The sequence below is a fragment of the Heteronotia binoei genome, chromosome 11, assembly GCF_032191835.1.
Source record: "Heteronotia binoei isolate CCM8104 ecotype False Entrance Well chromosome 11, APGP_CSIRO_Hbin_v1, whole genome shotgun sequence".
Taxonomy (NCBI): domain Eukaryota; kingdom Metazoa; phylum Chordata; class Lepidosauria; order Squamata; family Gekkonidae; genus Heteronotia; species Heteronotia binoei.
Genome location: NC_083233.1, coordinates 78,847,377 through 78,864,131, shown reverse-complemented (window position 1 = coordinate 78,864,131; position 16,755 = coordinate 78,847,377). Strand labels below are relative to the sequence as shown.

Here is a 16,755-nt window from a genome sequence, read left to right as displayed (position 1 = left end):
ACAGCCACTGAGGGACCTCTGCTCCATATGTTGATCTAATCCACTCCTGAAGCTGGCTATGCTTGTAGCCGCCGCCACCTCCTGTGGCAGTGAATTCCACATGTTAATCTCCCTTTGGGTGAAGTACTTCCTTTTCTCTTTTCTAACCTGACTGCTCAGCAATTTCATTGAATGCCCACGAGTTCCTGTGTTGTGAGAAAGGGAGAAAAGTACTTCTTTCTCTACTTTCTCCATCCCATGAAGAATCTTGTAAACCTCTATCATGTCACCCCACAGTCGACGTTTCTCCAAGCTAAAGAGCCCCAAGCGCTTTAACCTTTCCTCATAGGGAAATCCAGTGCTTTCAAAAAATGTTATTTAAGAATTCTTACCCTGAAAAAATTCAAAAGTATCCATGCAGTTGGGCTGGAGAGGACTAAGTCCCGGCTGGATCATGTCGGCATTTCCTAAGTGAGCTGGAAGATTCAAACACAAACAAGGAACAATAAGGCGGGTAGCCACGTTAAGTCTGTCCGCAAGAGCCAGAGTCCAGGAGATTAACAACATTTGTGGCTGCGGGGGATCAGCTTTTGTGAGTCACTGCTCACTTCTTTGAAGTGCCACACATTTTGTTAGCTATATAATATGATAAGCAGTATAAGGTATAATTAGTACCTGCACAGAAAATGCCCAATACTTTTTGTGGACCTCCTTGGAGTGGGGGGTTTAGTGAGTGGTTCAACAGACATGCGTTACAGCTCTTCTGCCAGGAGATGCATTTTGTAATGGCTCTACAGGTGAGCGGTTGCCTTTATAGGGCCTGGAGGTGCCCATTCAAGATTCATTCCGGCACTTTCAATACACTGCGGTTGGGTCCAGGTTTCGAGGGGCCCGGGGCAGACAGTGCCCAGGGTCGCACCATCCACCATCTTATTACCTTTGCTCCCCTTCACCTGTGGGCCTCCCACCAGCACCCTCTCGTGAGCTCTCCCGTGGACTACGCTCTGTTGCCTGCACTACCTGCACACAGCCCTAGGGGCACCGCTGCCTTGGCCACCAACTGCATGGTCTCTGTGCACCCAAGGATGATAATCAGGAGCATGAACATAAGAGAAGCCATGTTGGATCAGGCCAATGGCCTATCCAGTCCAACCCTCTGTGTCACACAGTGGTCAAAAAACAGGTGCCCTCAGGAGGTCCACTAGTGGGGCCAGGACACTAGAAGCCCTCCCACTGTCCCATCCCCACAAGCACTAAGAATACAGAGCATCACTGCCCCAGACATAAGAACATAAGAGAAGCCATGTTGGATCAGGCCAGTGGCCCATCCAGTTCAACACTTGGCGTTACACAGTGGCCAAAAAACCCAGGTGCCATCAGGAGGTCCATCAGCGGGGCCAGGGCACTAGAAGCCCTCCCATTCTTGCCCCCTCCCCCAGCACCAGGAAGACAGAGCATCAGTGCCCAAGACATAAGAACATAAGAGAAGCCATGTTGGATCAGGCCAATGGCCCATCCAGTCCAACCCCCTGTGTCACACAGTGGCCAAAAAAAACAGGTGCCCTGAGGAGGTCTATCAGTGGGGCCAGGACACTAGAAACTCTCCCACTGTTGCCCCCCACCCAAGCACTAAGAATACAGAGCATCACAGCTCCAGACATAAGAACGTAAGAGAAGCCATGTTGGATCAGGCCAGTGGCCCATCCAGTCCAACTCTCTGTGTCACATAAGAACATAAGAGAAGCCATGTTGGATCAGGCCAGTGGCCCATCCAGTCCAACCCCCTGTGTCACACAGTGGCCAAAAAACCCAGGTGCCATCAGGAGGTCCATCAGCGGGGGCCAGGGCACTAGAAGCCCTCCCATTCTTGCCCCTTCTCCCAGCACCAGGAAGACAGAGCATCAGTGCCCAAGACATAAGAACATAAGAGAAGCCATGTTGGATCAGGCCAATGACCCATCCAGTCCAACCCTCTGTGTCACACAGTGGTCAAAAAAACCAGATGCCATCAGGAGGCCCATCAGCACGGGTGGCAGAGCACTTCAGGCAAAGCGATGGCATGCAGAAAGATGGCAGGAGAGGGGTTCAGTTGGGGGGGGGGGGGCAACAGGAGTTGTCCCCATCAGGAGTCCTGAGAGCCTCCCTGCAGAAAGGTATGCAGATGCTGGCCCTGAAATACACTCATACACACTTTACCCTTCTTAGGAATGGTACTTAATAGCTAAACGAAGATCGGTTTGCCTGGAATCCCAGATGCGTGAAACAGGATGCGATCAGGGAAACATCCTCCCCAAAGGGAGAGGTAGCCAACCCCAGACTTCTAAAGCAGTCTGCATATATGGCCTGAAAGCAGGTCGGTCCCTTGCTATTCAGTTAACTAGCAGGGAGAAAAACAGGTTACTCACCTGTAATTGATGATCTTCGAGTGGTCATCTGTGCAGTCACACACATGGGTTTTCCTATCAGGACGAACCCTACCTCGGAGATTTTAAATAGCTAGCCTAGGCGTTATTTTTGGCGCGCACTCCCTCCCGCTCTGGGGAGCAGGCATCCACTGCGCATGCCTGTAGCGCGAGGGAGGCGCCCAACCCACTCAGTTTCTTTCCCCGCCGCTGACATAATAGGAGCGCGGATATATAAGACAAGTAGCCAGCAGCGGGGACGGCTGGGCGGGCGTGTGTGACTGCACAGATGACCACTCGAAGATCATCAATTACAGGTGAGTAACCTGTTTATCTTCTTCGTGGTCTCTGTGCAGTCCCACACATGGGTGACTGATAAGCTGATCTGCAAGGCGGTGGGTGCTGGCACTAGAGTTGGAGGAAAAAATAGTGCAAAGGTTAGTGCAACATAGGCAGCACATTATAGGCTATAAGGTAAGTAACTACTCACCAAGCCCGGACCAGCTTCTTAGTCAAAGATGGAGCGAAGAACTGCCTGTCCAAAGGATGCATCCCGCCTAGCACGAACGTCCAAAGCGTAGTGCGTGGCGAAGGTCGAGGAGGAAGACCAAGCGGCAGCAGCGCAAATGTCCTCCATGGATACACCCCTGGCAAGGGCAGATGACGTTGACAAAGCTCTTGTAGAATGAGCTCTTATGGCAGATAGAACTGGTTGCTTCGCGAGCTTGTAGCACAGCTCTATAGCAGCAACCAACCACTTTGATAGTCTCTGCGTAGATATCTTTTTTCCCTTATAACGGCGGCCGTAGGCCACGAAAAGTCTGGAGTCTGTGCGGAACGATGCAGTTCGATCTATATAGTAGGCGAGTGCTCTTCTCACGTCTAGACAGTGTAGAGCTTCTTGGCCCTTATCCGTAGGCCGTTGGAAAAAGGCAGGTAAGGTAGTGGTTCTATGCAGATGGAATGCGGAGACCACCTTCGGTAAGAAAGCGGGATCTGGCCGTAACACCACCTTATCATGGTGAAACATGGTGTAAGGCGAGTCCGCTCTGAACGCGCAGAGATCACTTGCTCTTTTAGCAGAGGTGAGTGCAACTAAAAGAGCCGTTTTCCATGAGAGGAGGTGAAGTGGTATCGTAGCCATAGGTTCAAAAGGCGGTTTTACTAGTTGGCTAAGCACTAGTGACAAACTCCAGCTAGGATACATTTGCCGTAGTGGTGGGTGCAAATGTAAGATTCCCTTTAAGAAGGATTTCGCAGCAGGGTGTGAGAAAACAGTTCGACCCTGTACATGCGGGTGAAAAGCTGAGATTGCTGCCAGGTGCACCTTCAGAGAGGAGTACGTAAGGCCCTTTTCTGACAAATGCAGTGTATATGCTAAGATTTGAGGCATGGAAGCCGAGGAGGGTCTGAAATTATGCTTGGTAGCGTAGATGGAAAACCTTTTCCATTTCATGGAATATGACTTCCTTGTTGACGGTTTCCTTGCATTAAGGAGAACGTGTCTTACTCCTTCAGGAAAGTCTGAGAACATATCCTCCAGGCCGTCAGGCGAAGTCTGTTCGGGTCGTGGTGCAGAACCCTGCCGTTCTGTTGGGACAGGAGGTTGTGTGCCAGAGGGAAGTGATGGTAAGTGCTTTCTGACAGGAGGAGAAGGGTTGTGAACCATGGCTGACGTGGCCACCATGGCGTCACGAGAATGCAATCTGTGTTGTCCAGTTGAATTTTCTGTATGCACCGTGTTATTAACGGAAAGGGAGGGAAGAGGAAGTGTAGTGGACCGGTCCACGTCTGTATGAAGGCATCCCCTGCAGACTGTTGTGAGGGCGGACCTCTCATAAAAAAGATCGCACACTGTGCATTGTCTGGTGCAGCAAACGCATCTATTGACGGAGTTCCGAATTTCCGGAATACTGGCAGAAGGTATGACCGGTGGAGTGACCACTCGTGGTCGTTGATGGAATATCTGCTCAGTCTGTCCGCTTGAACATTCTGTATGCCAGGAAGATGTACCGCAGTGAGGTGGATCTGATGGGCAATACTCCAATGCCACAGGTGCATTGCTCTTTTGCAAAGGCGGGTGGATGCTGTCCCTCCTTGCCTGTTTATATAAAAAACCGTCGCCACATTGTCTGAGGCGATCTGTACGTGTAGGCCTTGAAGAGATGGAAGGAACGATTTTAACGCTCTGTGAACAGCTAGAAGCTCTAAGCAATTGATGTGGAGCGACTGTTCGTACGGTGTCCATTGCCCCTGGACCGTGAGTACGTCGAGATGAGCTCCCCAGCCCCATCTCGAGGCGTCTGTTGTAACCACTGCTGATGGACTTGGCCGTAAAAAGGGCATTCCCGCAAGCAGGTGAGCTCGAACTGTCCACCATTCGAGCGAAGGGAGGATGTGGCTCGGAACAGTGAGGACCGTTCCTTGAGATTGGTGTTGGGGTCGAAACGCGCGGACGAACCAGATTTGTAGGGTTCGCATGCGTAGTCTTGCGTGTGTCAGAACTGCCGTTGTGGCTGCCATAAGTCCTAACATGCGCTGAATGTTGAAGGCCGCTTGTTTGGGTTGTTGCATTATTTGTGTGGCCAGCGTCTGAATGGAGGATATCCTGTCCACAGGAAGATACGCCTTGTGGTCCGTGGTGCACAAACGAGCCCCAATAAACTGAATGTCTTGAGTTGGGGTAAGGTGTGACTTTTGATGATTGACCTGGAGGCCCAGGTTTGCTAGGAGCGCAAGTGTGATGGAAATGTCCTTCATCAACTGTGTCCTTGAAGCTCCCACAAGGAGCCAATCGTCTATGTATGGGTAGGTTGCAACGCCGCGTTGCCTGAGGTACGCTGCAATAACCGCCATACATTTTGTGAATGTCCGTGGTGCCGTGGAAAGTCCGAAGGGCAGAGCTCGGAACTGGTAGTGGTTGTTGCCAACGGCGAAACGCAGAAACTTCCTGTGGCATTGGTGTATTGTCAGGTGGAAGTATGCGTCCTGTAAATCTACCAGTGCCATCCAGGAGTTTCTGGGGATTAATGGCAGAATCGATTGTAAGGTGATCATTCTGAATTTTCTGTGGCGGATGAATTTGTTTAGGGCTCTTAGATCCAGAATCGGGCGCTGTCCCCCATCCCTTTTCGGGACTAGAAAGTACCTGGAATAAAAACCTGTCCGATGATACTGGACTGGGACAGGCTCTATAGCCGCTTTGGCTGTTAAGGTGTCTATTTCTTCCTGAAGGGAAGGTGATGGGGGAGTGGAAACAAAATGATGTCTTTTTGGTGGTGCTTGGAACTCTATGGAGTAGCCCCTCAAAATAATGTTCAGAACCCATTTGTCTGTGGTTATTTGTTGCCAATTGTCGAGAAATGGAAGAAGCCTGGAGACGTGCTGAAGTGGTAGAGGTAGAAAGTCAAAGAGACTGCTTCGATGAAGATGCAGCCTTTTTAGGTGGTTGTGGTCTCTGCTGTCTCTGGTTAAAGGATTGCTTTGGAGGAGGAGCTTTACGTTTCCAGTATTCAGATTGTCGAGGGGATCTGGAACGTTTGAAGGGGGTTGGTTTCCATGATCTGGGCTTATAGCTCTGTTGTTGTTGCTGCTGTTGGGCTACCCCCAATCTTTTCGCTCGTTTGCGGCTGTCGTCCACGGTGGACAGTATATCGTCCGTTGTGGCATTAAAGAGACCTTGGCCATCGAAGGGAAGGTCTTCTATCTTGAATTTTAGATCAGGCTGCAACGAGGAGGATCGAAGCCAAGCATGTCGTCTTAGGGCAATGGAGGCGGCCATCGCCTTGGAAGTGCACCCCACAGAGTGACGGATGGTGTTTATCTGTTGCTTTGAAATCCTGTTGAGCTCCTGAAGTAGCTTGCAGGCTTGTTTCTGGGAGGGGTCAGGCAGGGCAGAGACTAGCGTATTCAGTTGGGAGGAGATATTGTGGGAATACGCGGCGAAGTATGCTAGGTAATTGTTGATCTTGGCAGTTGCCGTCGAGATTGAATACATTTTCCTTCCAAGAGTATCTAACTTCCTGCCTTCCTTCTCAGGGGGTACCGGGTGGCGGGTCTGTTTGGTTTTAGAAGATGAATGCACTATCAGAGAATTCGGTGCTGGATGGCTAAATAAAAATTTCGAATCCGGTGCTTGGATCCTATAAAGGGATTCGATTCGTTTTGAAGTCGGGGGAATGGAGGCTGGGTTGTCCCAAGCTTCTTTGATGGCTTCTAGGTGTACCGGCAGCATCGGCAGAAAGGAACCAGCAGGTAAATCTGAGTGCACCAGGTCGTGTACCACGTCTGTCACCTTGGGTGCATCCGAAGTAAGAGTTACGTTAAGTGCAGAGGCCATATTGGCAATCAAGTCCAGGTATGTCTTTGCCCCTTCGGAAGGTGACAAATCCGCGGGCTTGGCGATATCTGAAGCAGGGGACCCAGGGGACATGGACTGTATCGAATCCGATGATTGAGCTTCGGATTCAGCATCAGAGTCAGGTTCGGGTTCAGGTAGGTCCGGTCTGGTTGGAGTCGTGCTTTTGGGTTCCACTGGAATCGCACCCCTAGGTTTAGAAGTCGAAGTGGAAGGAGTCGGAGACGGCTGTCTCGGTGGTTGCTTGCTCCGTTGGACAGGAGTCGCTTCCTTGGATGGGTTCATGTGATAATCGGTTCGGTACCGAGAATGATGGTATCCGCAGCATGCATGGGATTCGATGGAAGGAGACCTTGAAGCATAATGGCGTCGCCTCGGGGACATGGATGGGGACCGAGATCTCGGGTTGTAGCGATGGCGGTCCCTCCCTCTACTAGGGGATCTCTCCGGGAAACGCGCATGAAGGTACCTATATCTCTCCATGCTGGGAGACCTGGCTGGGAACCGATGCGCATCGAAGTACCTGTAAGCATCATGTTTGTACTGGATGGGATTCGACATATCGCGGAACGATCTAGGATTGATGTGGTGTCGAGTCCACTGTTGCGGGTCTCGAATCGGCTCCAGCGCAGGGTCTAGCATGGATCCATGCGGGGAAGGGGATCGGGACGGAATGGGAATAACTTCTTCCGTCTGCTGGTGCGGCGACTCCGTAGCCGGGGTGGTCACTTCCTGGGTGTCGGATCCGGGAGTGGAAGGCTCGCATTGCGTCTCAGGCTCATTCTGTTGTTCGGAGGATTTTCTCGAGTCCTTCGGAATCTTCGGGTCCTTCGGGTCTGTCGGTTTCCGCGGAGCCTTCGGATCGGACGGTTTTCTCGAATCCTTCTGGCCCTTCGGGTCGGAATGCTTATGTTTCTTAGTGTGCTTCCCGCCCTTTGGTTTAGTCGCCGCGGCCGTTTGTTCTGACGTTCTCGCGCCGTCGCCGGCTTTCGCGGCATCGCCGGACTTATGCTTGCTGGGAGCAATGGCCACTGAAGCTGCCGACCTTGCGCCGTCCCCTTGGGGAGTCAGTAGGGGAGGCGACTTACTTGCTGACGAAGATTGCGACATATCAGGCTGGAGCACAGACTCCATTAAGTGGCTTCTGAGTCTAGCGGCTCTGTTTTTTCGCGCCTGTTTGCAAAATTGAAGGCAGTGCGCACAGGCGTCCACTTTATGGGATTCTCCCAAACAGAACAAGCAAAGCGAATGCCCGTCCGATGTAGGGATTTTCGCCCTACAGCGCGAGCACCTTTTGAAAGTTATTTTACTGTCCCTTCCTTCCATACGCCCGGGGGGGGGGTGGGGGTGGGGGAAGGGAGGTCTGAGGAAAAAGCGGGGAAGATATTTATCTAAATCTTTTTTTTTTTTTTTTTTTTTTTTTTTGAAGATAAGAATATGAAGAAATAGCGAAGGATGAAATAAGAGGAAACTTGAGGAAAACGAAGGCTAGATATCTGAGGTAAGTGAGGAGCGCAACGAGGTAGGACTATCCCGGGCGGCGGTTGGAAAGAAACTGAGTGGGTTGGGCGCCTCCCTCGCGCTACAGGCATGCGCAGTGGATGCCTGCTCCCCAGAGCGGGAGGGAGTGCGCGCCAAAAATAACGCCTAGGCTAGCTATTTAAAATCTCCGAGGTAGGGTTCGTCCTGATAGGAAAACCCATGTGTGGGACTGCACAGAGACCACGAAGAAGATCCCAGTTTGATGTAGTGGTTAAGTGCTCTTGATCCCCCACTCCTCCACCTGCACCTGCCGGTATGATCTTGGGTCAATCACAGTTCTCTCACAGCTGTTCTGCTCAAGAGCAGTTTCTGTCAGGGCTCTCTCAGCCCCACCTACCTCACAGGGTGTCTGTTGTGGGGAGGGGAAGGGAAAGGAGATTGTAAGCTGCTCTGAGACTCCTTTGGGTATTGAAGGGCAGGATATAGATCCAACCTCTTTTTCTCTACACAAAGCAGCAGCGGCTGGCTCAAGCTTGCCCGGTGAGCATCAGAGCAAAGCAAACGGCGGCCCTCCTGCACTGTGCTCAGTTGCTGCCTTCTCAAAGTGAAACTGAAATTGGGCCAACTGCTCTGCTTCCCAGCCTCTCCCCTCAGCTCAGCTTCTCTGGGCTGGACTCTACTCCTCTCTTGAACATGGACCCAAGCTCAGAACTTCAAGAGTTAAAAAAAACCCACACAAAACCAACACAACAGGAATGCTGGGAGCTCGCCTACAACCAATCTTTCAGCAGCCAATTCCACACACAAGGCGCTCCTTCTGGAGATGCATGTCATAGAATCATAGAACGATAAGAGTTGGAAGCCGCCTCGGGGTCATCTAGTCCAACCCGCTGCACAATGCAGGAAACTCACAAACACTTCCCCCTAAATTCACAGGATCCTCATTGCTGTCAGATGGCCATCTAGCCTCTGTTTAGAAACCTCCAAGGAAGGAGAGCCCACCACCTCCCGAGGAAGCCTGTTCCACTGAGGAATCGCTCTAATGGTCAGGAAGTTCTTCCTAATGTTGAGCCGGAAACTCTTTGTGCACCCCAAAGCCAATACAGCCAGCTGGGACTCCTTTGCATATTAGGCCACACACCGCTGATGCAGCTAATCCTCCAACCCAGCAAGCTGGTGGCTTGGAGTATGCATTTAAAGTTAAAGTTGCTTTCTTTCTACCTCTCCCTCCCCATCTATTTTCCTGCTTGCCTTTTTTCCTTCCGTCTTGCGTTTACAGAGCTCTTCCTACAGGGCCTGCTGTAAACTCCAGGAGGATGGGCTACATCAGGGGGGTGGGTGTGGCCTAATATGCAAAGGAGTTTCTGCCACAAACAAAGTCCTGCAGCCAGCACCGGGCAAATGTGCTTAGAGAGAGAGAGAATTCCACGGGCCAGGTCAAACTGCAAGTAGCTAATGGAAGCCTGCTTGGACAGAAAGAGGCAAGTCACTTTGTCTGGCTAGGGGGGAAAAAAATGAAGGAAGCAGGAGAAAAAAAAGGGCTAGGAGGTACCTATCTCTCTGGGATTCGGCCAGGAAACCGGCTGGTGAGAGGAGAGCGTGGAGAAGAGGGTGTCCGGCAATTCTGACATGAGCATGTCTGTAGAGAAGAGGGAGTCCAGTTCCATGGGGACAGGAGTTTCCCGGCCATACGTGTCCTTATGCCACAGTAACGTGTCATCGTCCTGGGAAGGAAAAGAACGTTAAAGACAAAATCCTGGAATGGGACTCATCAGCAATCCCTGTGATTCCTCACAGGCCTGGGAGAGAAAGAATGCATTCACCAGCGCAAATTTGTAATGGACCATTTGAGGTGCAGTTTCTTTCCAAGATGGACTTGGAGAGAGGGGTTTATATCTCAGCTAAGAAACAGCGGCTGCGCTGCAGCAGCTTACTTATATTTATTTATTTATTTATATTGGGATTTATACCCCGCCCTTCGCACCGAAGTGTCTCAGGGCGGCTTCTTCTTCTTCACCCAAAGGGTGATTAACATGTGGAATTCACTGCCACAGGAGGTGGTGACGGCCACAAGTATAGCCACCTTCAAGAGGGGTTTAGATAAAAATATGGAGCACAGGTCCATCAGTGGCTATTAGCCACAGTGTATGTGTGTATATAAAATTTTTTTGCCACTGTGACACAGAGTGTTGGACTTGATGGGCCGTTGGCCTGATCCAACATGGCTTCTCTTATGTTCTTAAGAATGACTCTGCTAACAGGGCTGTCGTACAGGAGAGTTACACAATGGCCATCAAGACTCAGGATAAGCGGCACATGCGTTGTAGGGATGTCAGTAGCTATCGCTTTCAGCAGATTTTGGGGAGGGCGAACTTTTGGCCTCTGAAGGTCTATATGGGGGGGTGGGGCTTGTGGGTTTTATTAAGACCTACCCTGTGCTGCCCATTCAAACTTCAAACACTGCTGCTACATAAACTGGGTTTCGCTGAACCAATCATCAGGACAGCTTGTCTCGTTCGGTACACCTTAGTTCCCGTTCATGGCTTTGCGCCGCTCTCTGTTTTAAGCAAAAAAGAGCTTCCCCAACAGATGCCTCTTCCTAATCAATTTTAAACAGTTCTGGGCCTTGGGCTTCGAAGTACATCTAAGGACATATTAATTATCAATTTTCCCTGCTCTGCTGGAGAGGCTGTGGACACGTCGCTTCATACTTGCACTGTTGGTGGGAACGCCCTCATTTTATTTTGGGGCCGTATTATGCACTTCATTAATGATATTATCCAAACGTCTATCCCTTTACATCCTGATGTTTTTTTACTTAATAACTGGTCCAACATTAAGCTGTCTCAAGCTAAAATATCTCTGTGCTGCAAAGTCAGTATTAGCTCATTCATGGAAAGATACCAAAGCTTTGACAATTGAATCTTGGTTATTCAAGGTTTGGGACCATTTAATTATGGACAAAATTTCAGCAAGTTTAAATCGAGTCGATCCGTATCAAACTCAACTAAATTTTATAGCTAAGTGGTCCCCTATTCTTGAGAAAATAGTGATCCCTTTTACACGGATATGCTTGCAAAACGCTCCGTATATATATAGTAAAATCTTATTATATTAATCAGTACACTCCTTGTCTTTAGAGAGCCAGTTTGGTGTAGTGGATAAGTGTGCGGACTCTTATCTGGGAGAACTGGGTTTGACTCCCCACTCCTCCACTTGCACCTGCTGGAATGGCCTTGGGTCAGCCAGAGCTTTCATAGAAGCTGTCCTTGAAAGGGCAGCTGCTATAAATGCACTCTCAGTCCCACCTACCTCACAGGGTGTTTGTTGTGGGGGGGGGGGAAGGTAGAGGAGATTGTGACCGCTCTGAGACTCCGAGATTCAGAGTATAGGGCGGGATATAAATCCAAAATCGTCTTTAAATCTTCTTTAAATGGGAAACTATTTTTGCCTTTGTGTGTTTTATCACTGTCTACACTGTTACCTTTGTATTGTTTGTTACTGATTATTAAATTAAAAAAAAATGTCTTGGGGTACAGCTCTGAGACTTACTTGAAGAGAAAACAGAAAGGGGGGACAGAACACCTACCCGAACCAACATGGAGAGGTCTTCATCTTTGTGTTTCTGCAACTGGTGAAGGAAAAGAAAATATGTTTTTTGAAAACAGCAAGATCATAACATGGGGTGGGGGGTGGGGGGAGCGTCAGGCTCTGAAGCCCCCATCTGGGCAAGGAATTCTTTCTGATAAAGAGGGAGGTGGCTACTCCACAATCTCAACTGGGGTGGTTCCAGGGTTAACAGGTTGAATAAATTTGAACACAGAAGATCATTCGTCATCCTAAAAGTTTACAGGTTGGCACAGTGCCCAACAGTGCAATCCTAAACAGAGATACACCCTTCGGAGCCCACTGATTTCAGTGGACTTTGAAGGGTATAACTCTGCTTGGGACTGCACTGTAAGAGACCGAGGAATCCAGCAACTCCCTGGCTTCACTCTGCTTTTGCCACAAGCTCATTTTGCGGCCAGAGGCAGACCGTTCATCTCTCTCCTTTTTCAGTTCTCATCCACAATGCAATGCAATTTGAAGGTTCTAGTGCACTACGAAAGTGCTAAGCACCCTAAACGTAACGAATGCATGTTTAATTTTTAGTGGTGAGCTGACAATGGAATCATGGTAAACAATTTTCACTTAAAACACTCGTTCTGGGAACATGCTTACCCTTTTCTTGAAATAGGTCCTCCACTTGTGATACTCTCGGATGACTATTTCTATCCGCCGTTTCCAGTATTTCCCTTCTGTTGCAATAGCCTGAGAAATAAAAGGGGGGGGGGAGAATAAAAGAAATAAAAGGGGGGGAGAGCCAGTTTGGTGTAGTGGTTAAGCGTGCCGACTCTTATCTGGAAGAACCGGGTTTGATTCCCCACGTCTCCGCTTGGAGCTGCTGGAATGGCCTTGGGTCAGCCGTAGCTCTTGCAGGAGTTGTTCTTGAAAGGGCAGCTTCTATCAGAGCTCTCTCAGCCCCACCCACCTCACAGGGTGTCTGTTGCGGGGGAAGGAGATAACGGCGATTGTAAGCCGCTCTGAGTCTCTGATTCAGAGAGAAGGGTGGGGTATAAATCTGCAATTCTTCTACTATTCTCAAGGCCCAATCTGCATTGCCTGGTGTTGCCTCCCCAGACAGGCAGTGGGTCTCCAGGACTCCAGCTGCCGGGGACTGAACCTGGGACCTCCTGCATGCAAGGCAGGCGTTCCATCCGCTGAGCCATAGCTCAGGTGGGCCGTGTGTGCCATAAAATGTAATGCCAGGTAGCAGAGATATAAACTTTATACACAATTAAAGTTTTTTTTAAAAAAAACCCCTTAAAATAAAACGTGCTTAAAACATTAGCACTCAGTCGTAAAGGTGCTTTCTTTGTATCTCTCCCATGGGATCCATGGAACTGGGCAAAGGAAACTCTGGCTCTTTCCTTCCTTCCTTCCCCAGGGGACCAGGAGGGGGAGGAGCCTCAGCCAATAGAAAGAAGAGAGAAGCTCTGCTGTGTGTTTGAGAGGGCCTGACAAAGCAAGCTCTCCTCCCCCCTTTCTCCCCAAGGGAGGAGTCTCAGCCAATGGAAAAAATAGGGGCTTTGCTCTCTAGCTCCTGTGCAATTGAGTAAGCCTGGCAAAGAAGGAAGCAAGAGAGAGGGAGAAGGAAGCAGATGACAGCCAGTTGCTCAGGGGGCTGATTGGAGTCCTTCAGGGGCCAATTCAGTCCCCAGGTTGCATGTTTGACCCTGCTGTTCTACATCGTTTGGAAACAGGGTCCCTCTTGGGCCACCACCTTCCATAGGACTCTGACCAAGTTCTCTGAGCTTTATGTGAAGCCTTGCTCTGAAGCGACGGTGGTAGCCGAGAGGGACTGGGCCTTCTTTGCTGTAGTGCCCCATCTCAGCAAGGCCTTTGCCTGCCCCTGGATCTCTTCTCAGCACCAGGCCAACAAACCTGCATTTTTCCAGACATTTTATAGACTTGTTGTTTTTCATTCCAATTCTTTTGATTTCATTCAACTGCGCTACTAACATATTTTCAACTTATTCTGTGCTTTTCAATACTCTTCGCTGTGCATTTTAACACTTTTTGGATAAACATATGGAGGGGATTGAATAAACATACGGAGCAGAGGTCCATCAGTGGCTACTAGCCACAGCTTATCATTGGAACTCTCTGTCTGGGGCAGTGATGCTCTGTAACCTTAATGCTTAAGGGGGGCAACAGTGAGAAGGCTTCTAGTTTCCTGGCCCCACTGGTGGACCTCCTGATGGCGCTTGTTTCTTTTGGCCACTGTGTGACACAGTGCAACACTCTGGATGGGCCGCTGGCCTGATCCAGCATGGCTTCTCTTATGTTCTTATGTGACACAGAGTGTTGGACTGAAGGGGCCATTGGCCTAATCCAACATGGCTTCTCTTATGTCCTTCTGTGACACAGAGTGTTGGACTGGAGGGGTCACTGGCCTGATCCAACAGGGCTTCTCTTATGTTCTTCTGTGACACAGAGTGTTGGACTGGAGGGGTCACTGACCTCATCCAACAGGGCTTCTCTTATGTTCTTCTGTGACACAGAGTGCTGGACTGGAGGGGCCACTGGCCTGATCCAACATGGCTTCTCTTATGTTCTTATGTGACACGGAGTGTTGGACTGGATGGGCCACTGGCCTGATCCAGCATGGCTTCTCTTATGTTCTTCTGTGACACAGAGTGTTGGACTGGATGGGCCACTGGCCTGATCCAACAGGGCTTCTCTTAGGTTCTTATGTGACACAGAGTGCTGGACTGGATGGGCCACTGGCCTGATCCAGCACGGCTTCTCTTATGTTCTTATGTGACACAGAGTGTAGGACTGGATGGGCCATTGGCCTAATCCAACATGGCTTCTCTTATGTGATACAGAGTGTTGGACTGGATGGGCCATTGGCCTGATCCAACATGGCTTCTCTGATGTTCTTATGTGACACAGAGTGTTGGACTGGAGGGGCCACTGGCCTGATCCAACATGGCTTCTCTTATGTTCTTATGTGACACAGAGTGTTGGACTGGATGGGCCATTGGCCTGATCCAACATGGCTTCTCTTATGTGATACAGAGTTGCACATGGATGGGCCATTGACCTGATGCAACATGGCTTCTCTTATGCTCTTATGTGACACAGAGTGTTGCGCTGGATGGGTCATTGGCCTGATCCAACATGGCTTCTCCTATTTTCTTTTCGTATACTATGGCTTCGTGCTGCTTTACTTTTCTGTCCTGCTATGCCACCGCTGCTGCTTTGCTGAAACCACGGAGAGGAGGCAAGAATGCTGGGCATATAAATCAAACACACAGTTGGGTCTTCTTCCCTCGAGGCTCTTTTGGGCCATACCTCAGGGCGACGGTGCTCATCCACCTCCACAGAGCCATCCAAGGGAGTCACAAAGTGGCAGACGGGGTTCTTTCGCTTCTCCAGATCTGCAATAGAAAAAGGAACGACCGGGGATGTCCCAAGAGGAGGCAGCACAAGGGTCAGGCTGAACCCTGCCCTGAGGACGTCACAGAGCAGCCGTTCAGCTGCTGCACCATCAGAGTTGTGCGCTCCGCCCTCCCCATACTGCATAAAGGAGGAGCATAGAAAGGGATCTCTGGAACAGACTTTAACTTCTGCAGGTGCTAAAAAGTCAGAATCTTTTCGCCAGCAAGGACTGGTCAATGCTGATTCTGTGAACTTAGGCGCATCATGAGGAGGGCTGGAAGGGCTGCGTCAGTGCTTAGTTCTTGTGGCCCCTTCTGACACGCCCAGGGAAATGCTGGTCATCACTTTGGGGTCAGGCAGCAATTTTTCTCCAGGCCATTTTGGCCCCAGGGATCCTAGAGAGATTTCTTTTAACCAATCTTCTGGGCTTGGAGCAGGGGTCACTGGGCACATGTGTAGGGGGGAGGGACTTGTGAATTTCCTGCATTGTGCAGGGGGTTGGTCTAGATCAGGGGTGGGGAACAGTGGCTCTCCAGATGTTTTTTTGCCTACAACTCCCATCAGCCCCAGCCAGCATGGCCAATGGCTGGGGCTGATGGGAGTTGTAGGCCAAAAAAAACCATCTGGAGAGCCACTGTTCCCCACCCCTCTATGATTCTAACCCCCCGAGACTACCTCTATTGAGGTCGGGAGCAGATGTCTTAGAATCATAAAATCATAAGAGTTGGAAGGGACCTCCAGGGTCATCTAGTTCAACCCCCTGCACAAGGCAGGAAACTCACAAATACCGCCCCCTAAATTCACAGGATCCTCATTGCTGTCAGATGGCCATCCAGCCTCTGTTTAAAAATCTCCAAGGAAGGAGAGCCCACCACCTCCCGAGGAAGCCTGTTCCGCTGAGGAACTGCTCTGTCAGGAAGTTCTTCCTAATGTTGAGCCAGAAACTCTTTTGATTCAATTTCAACCCACTGGTTCTGGTCCTACCTTCTGGGGCCACAGAAAACAATTCCACCCCATCCTTTATATGACAGCCCTTCAAGGTCTTGAAGTTGGTGATCCTATCACCTCTCAGCTGCCTCCTCTCCAGGCTAAACATGCCCAGCTCCTTCAACCTTTCCTCATAGGACTTGGTCTCCAGACCCCTCATCCTCTATAGGACAGCCCTTCAAGGACTTGAAGATGGTGATCCTATCACCTCTCAGCTGTCTCCTCTCCAGGCTAAACATGCCCAGCTCCTTCAACCTTTCCTCATAGGACTTTGTCTCCAGACCCCTCACCATCTTCGTCGCCCTCCTCTGGACCCGTTCCAGCTTGTCTATATCCTTCTTAAAATGTGGTGAATGTACAGCTTCTGAATTACATCTAAATTGTACAGCTTCCTCCCTGCCCCCAGCCTCCCTCCCTGAAGTTAAATGATTGCTGTGGAAAGAGCGCATGGCTGTTTGAACAGCGGATCGCTGCTCGTAGAAGGGAATGACCATACGGGGGGAGGTTTCACGTTGAAGCAAACGCTGGATTTTCTGCGCGTGGCCATTCACGTCTACCAGC

At 50.1% G+C, this 16,755-nt stretch overlaps 1 protein-coding gene across 1 annotated transcript in view; it reads right to left on the bottom strand.

The window, feature by feature from the left end:
- MLXIP (MLX interacting protein) overlaps positions 1 to 16,755 on the bottom strand; it is a 76,682-nt gene that overhangs the window by 28,632 nt on the left and 31,295 nt on the right. Inside the window, exons 3-7 of the mRNA XM_060249167.1 lie at positions 15,121 to 15,206; positions 12,442 to 12,531; positions 11,810 to 11,851; positions 9,773 to 9,944; positions 372 to 455 (exon numbers count right to left, since the gene is read on the bottom strand). Of these exons, the coding sequence (XP_060105150.1) occupies positions 372 to 455; positions 9,773 to 9,944; positions 11,810 to 11,851; positions 12,442 to 12,531; positions 15,121 to 15,206 (474 nt within the window). The remainder of the gene's footprint in view (positions 1 to 371; positions 456 to 9,772; positions 9,945 to 11,809; positions 11,852 to 12,441; positions 12,532 to 15,120; positions 15,207 to 16,755) is intronic.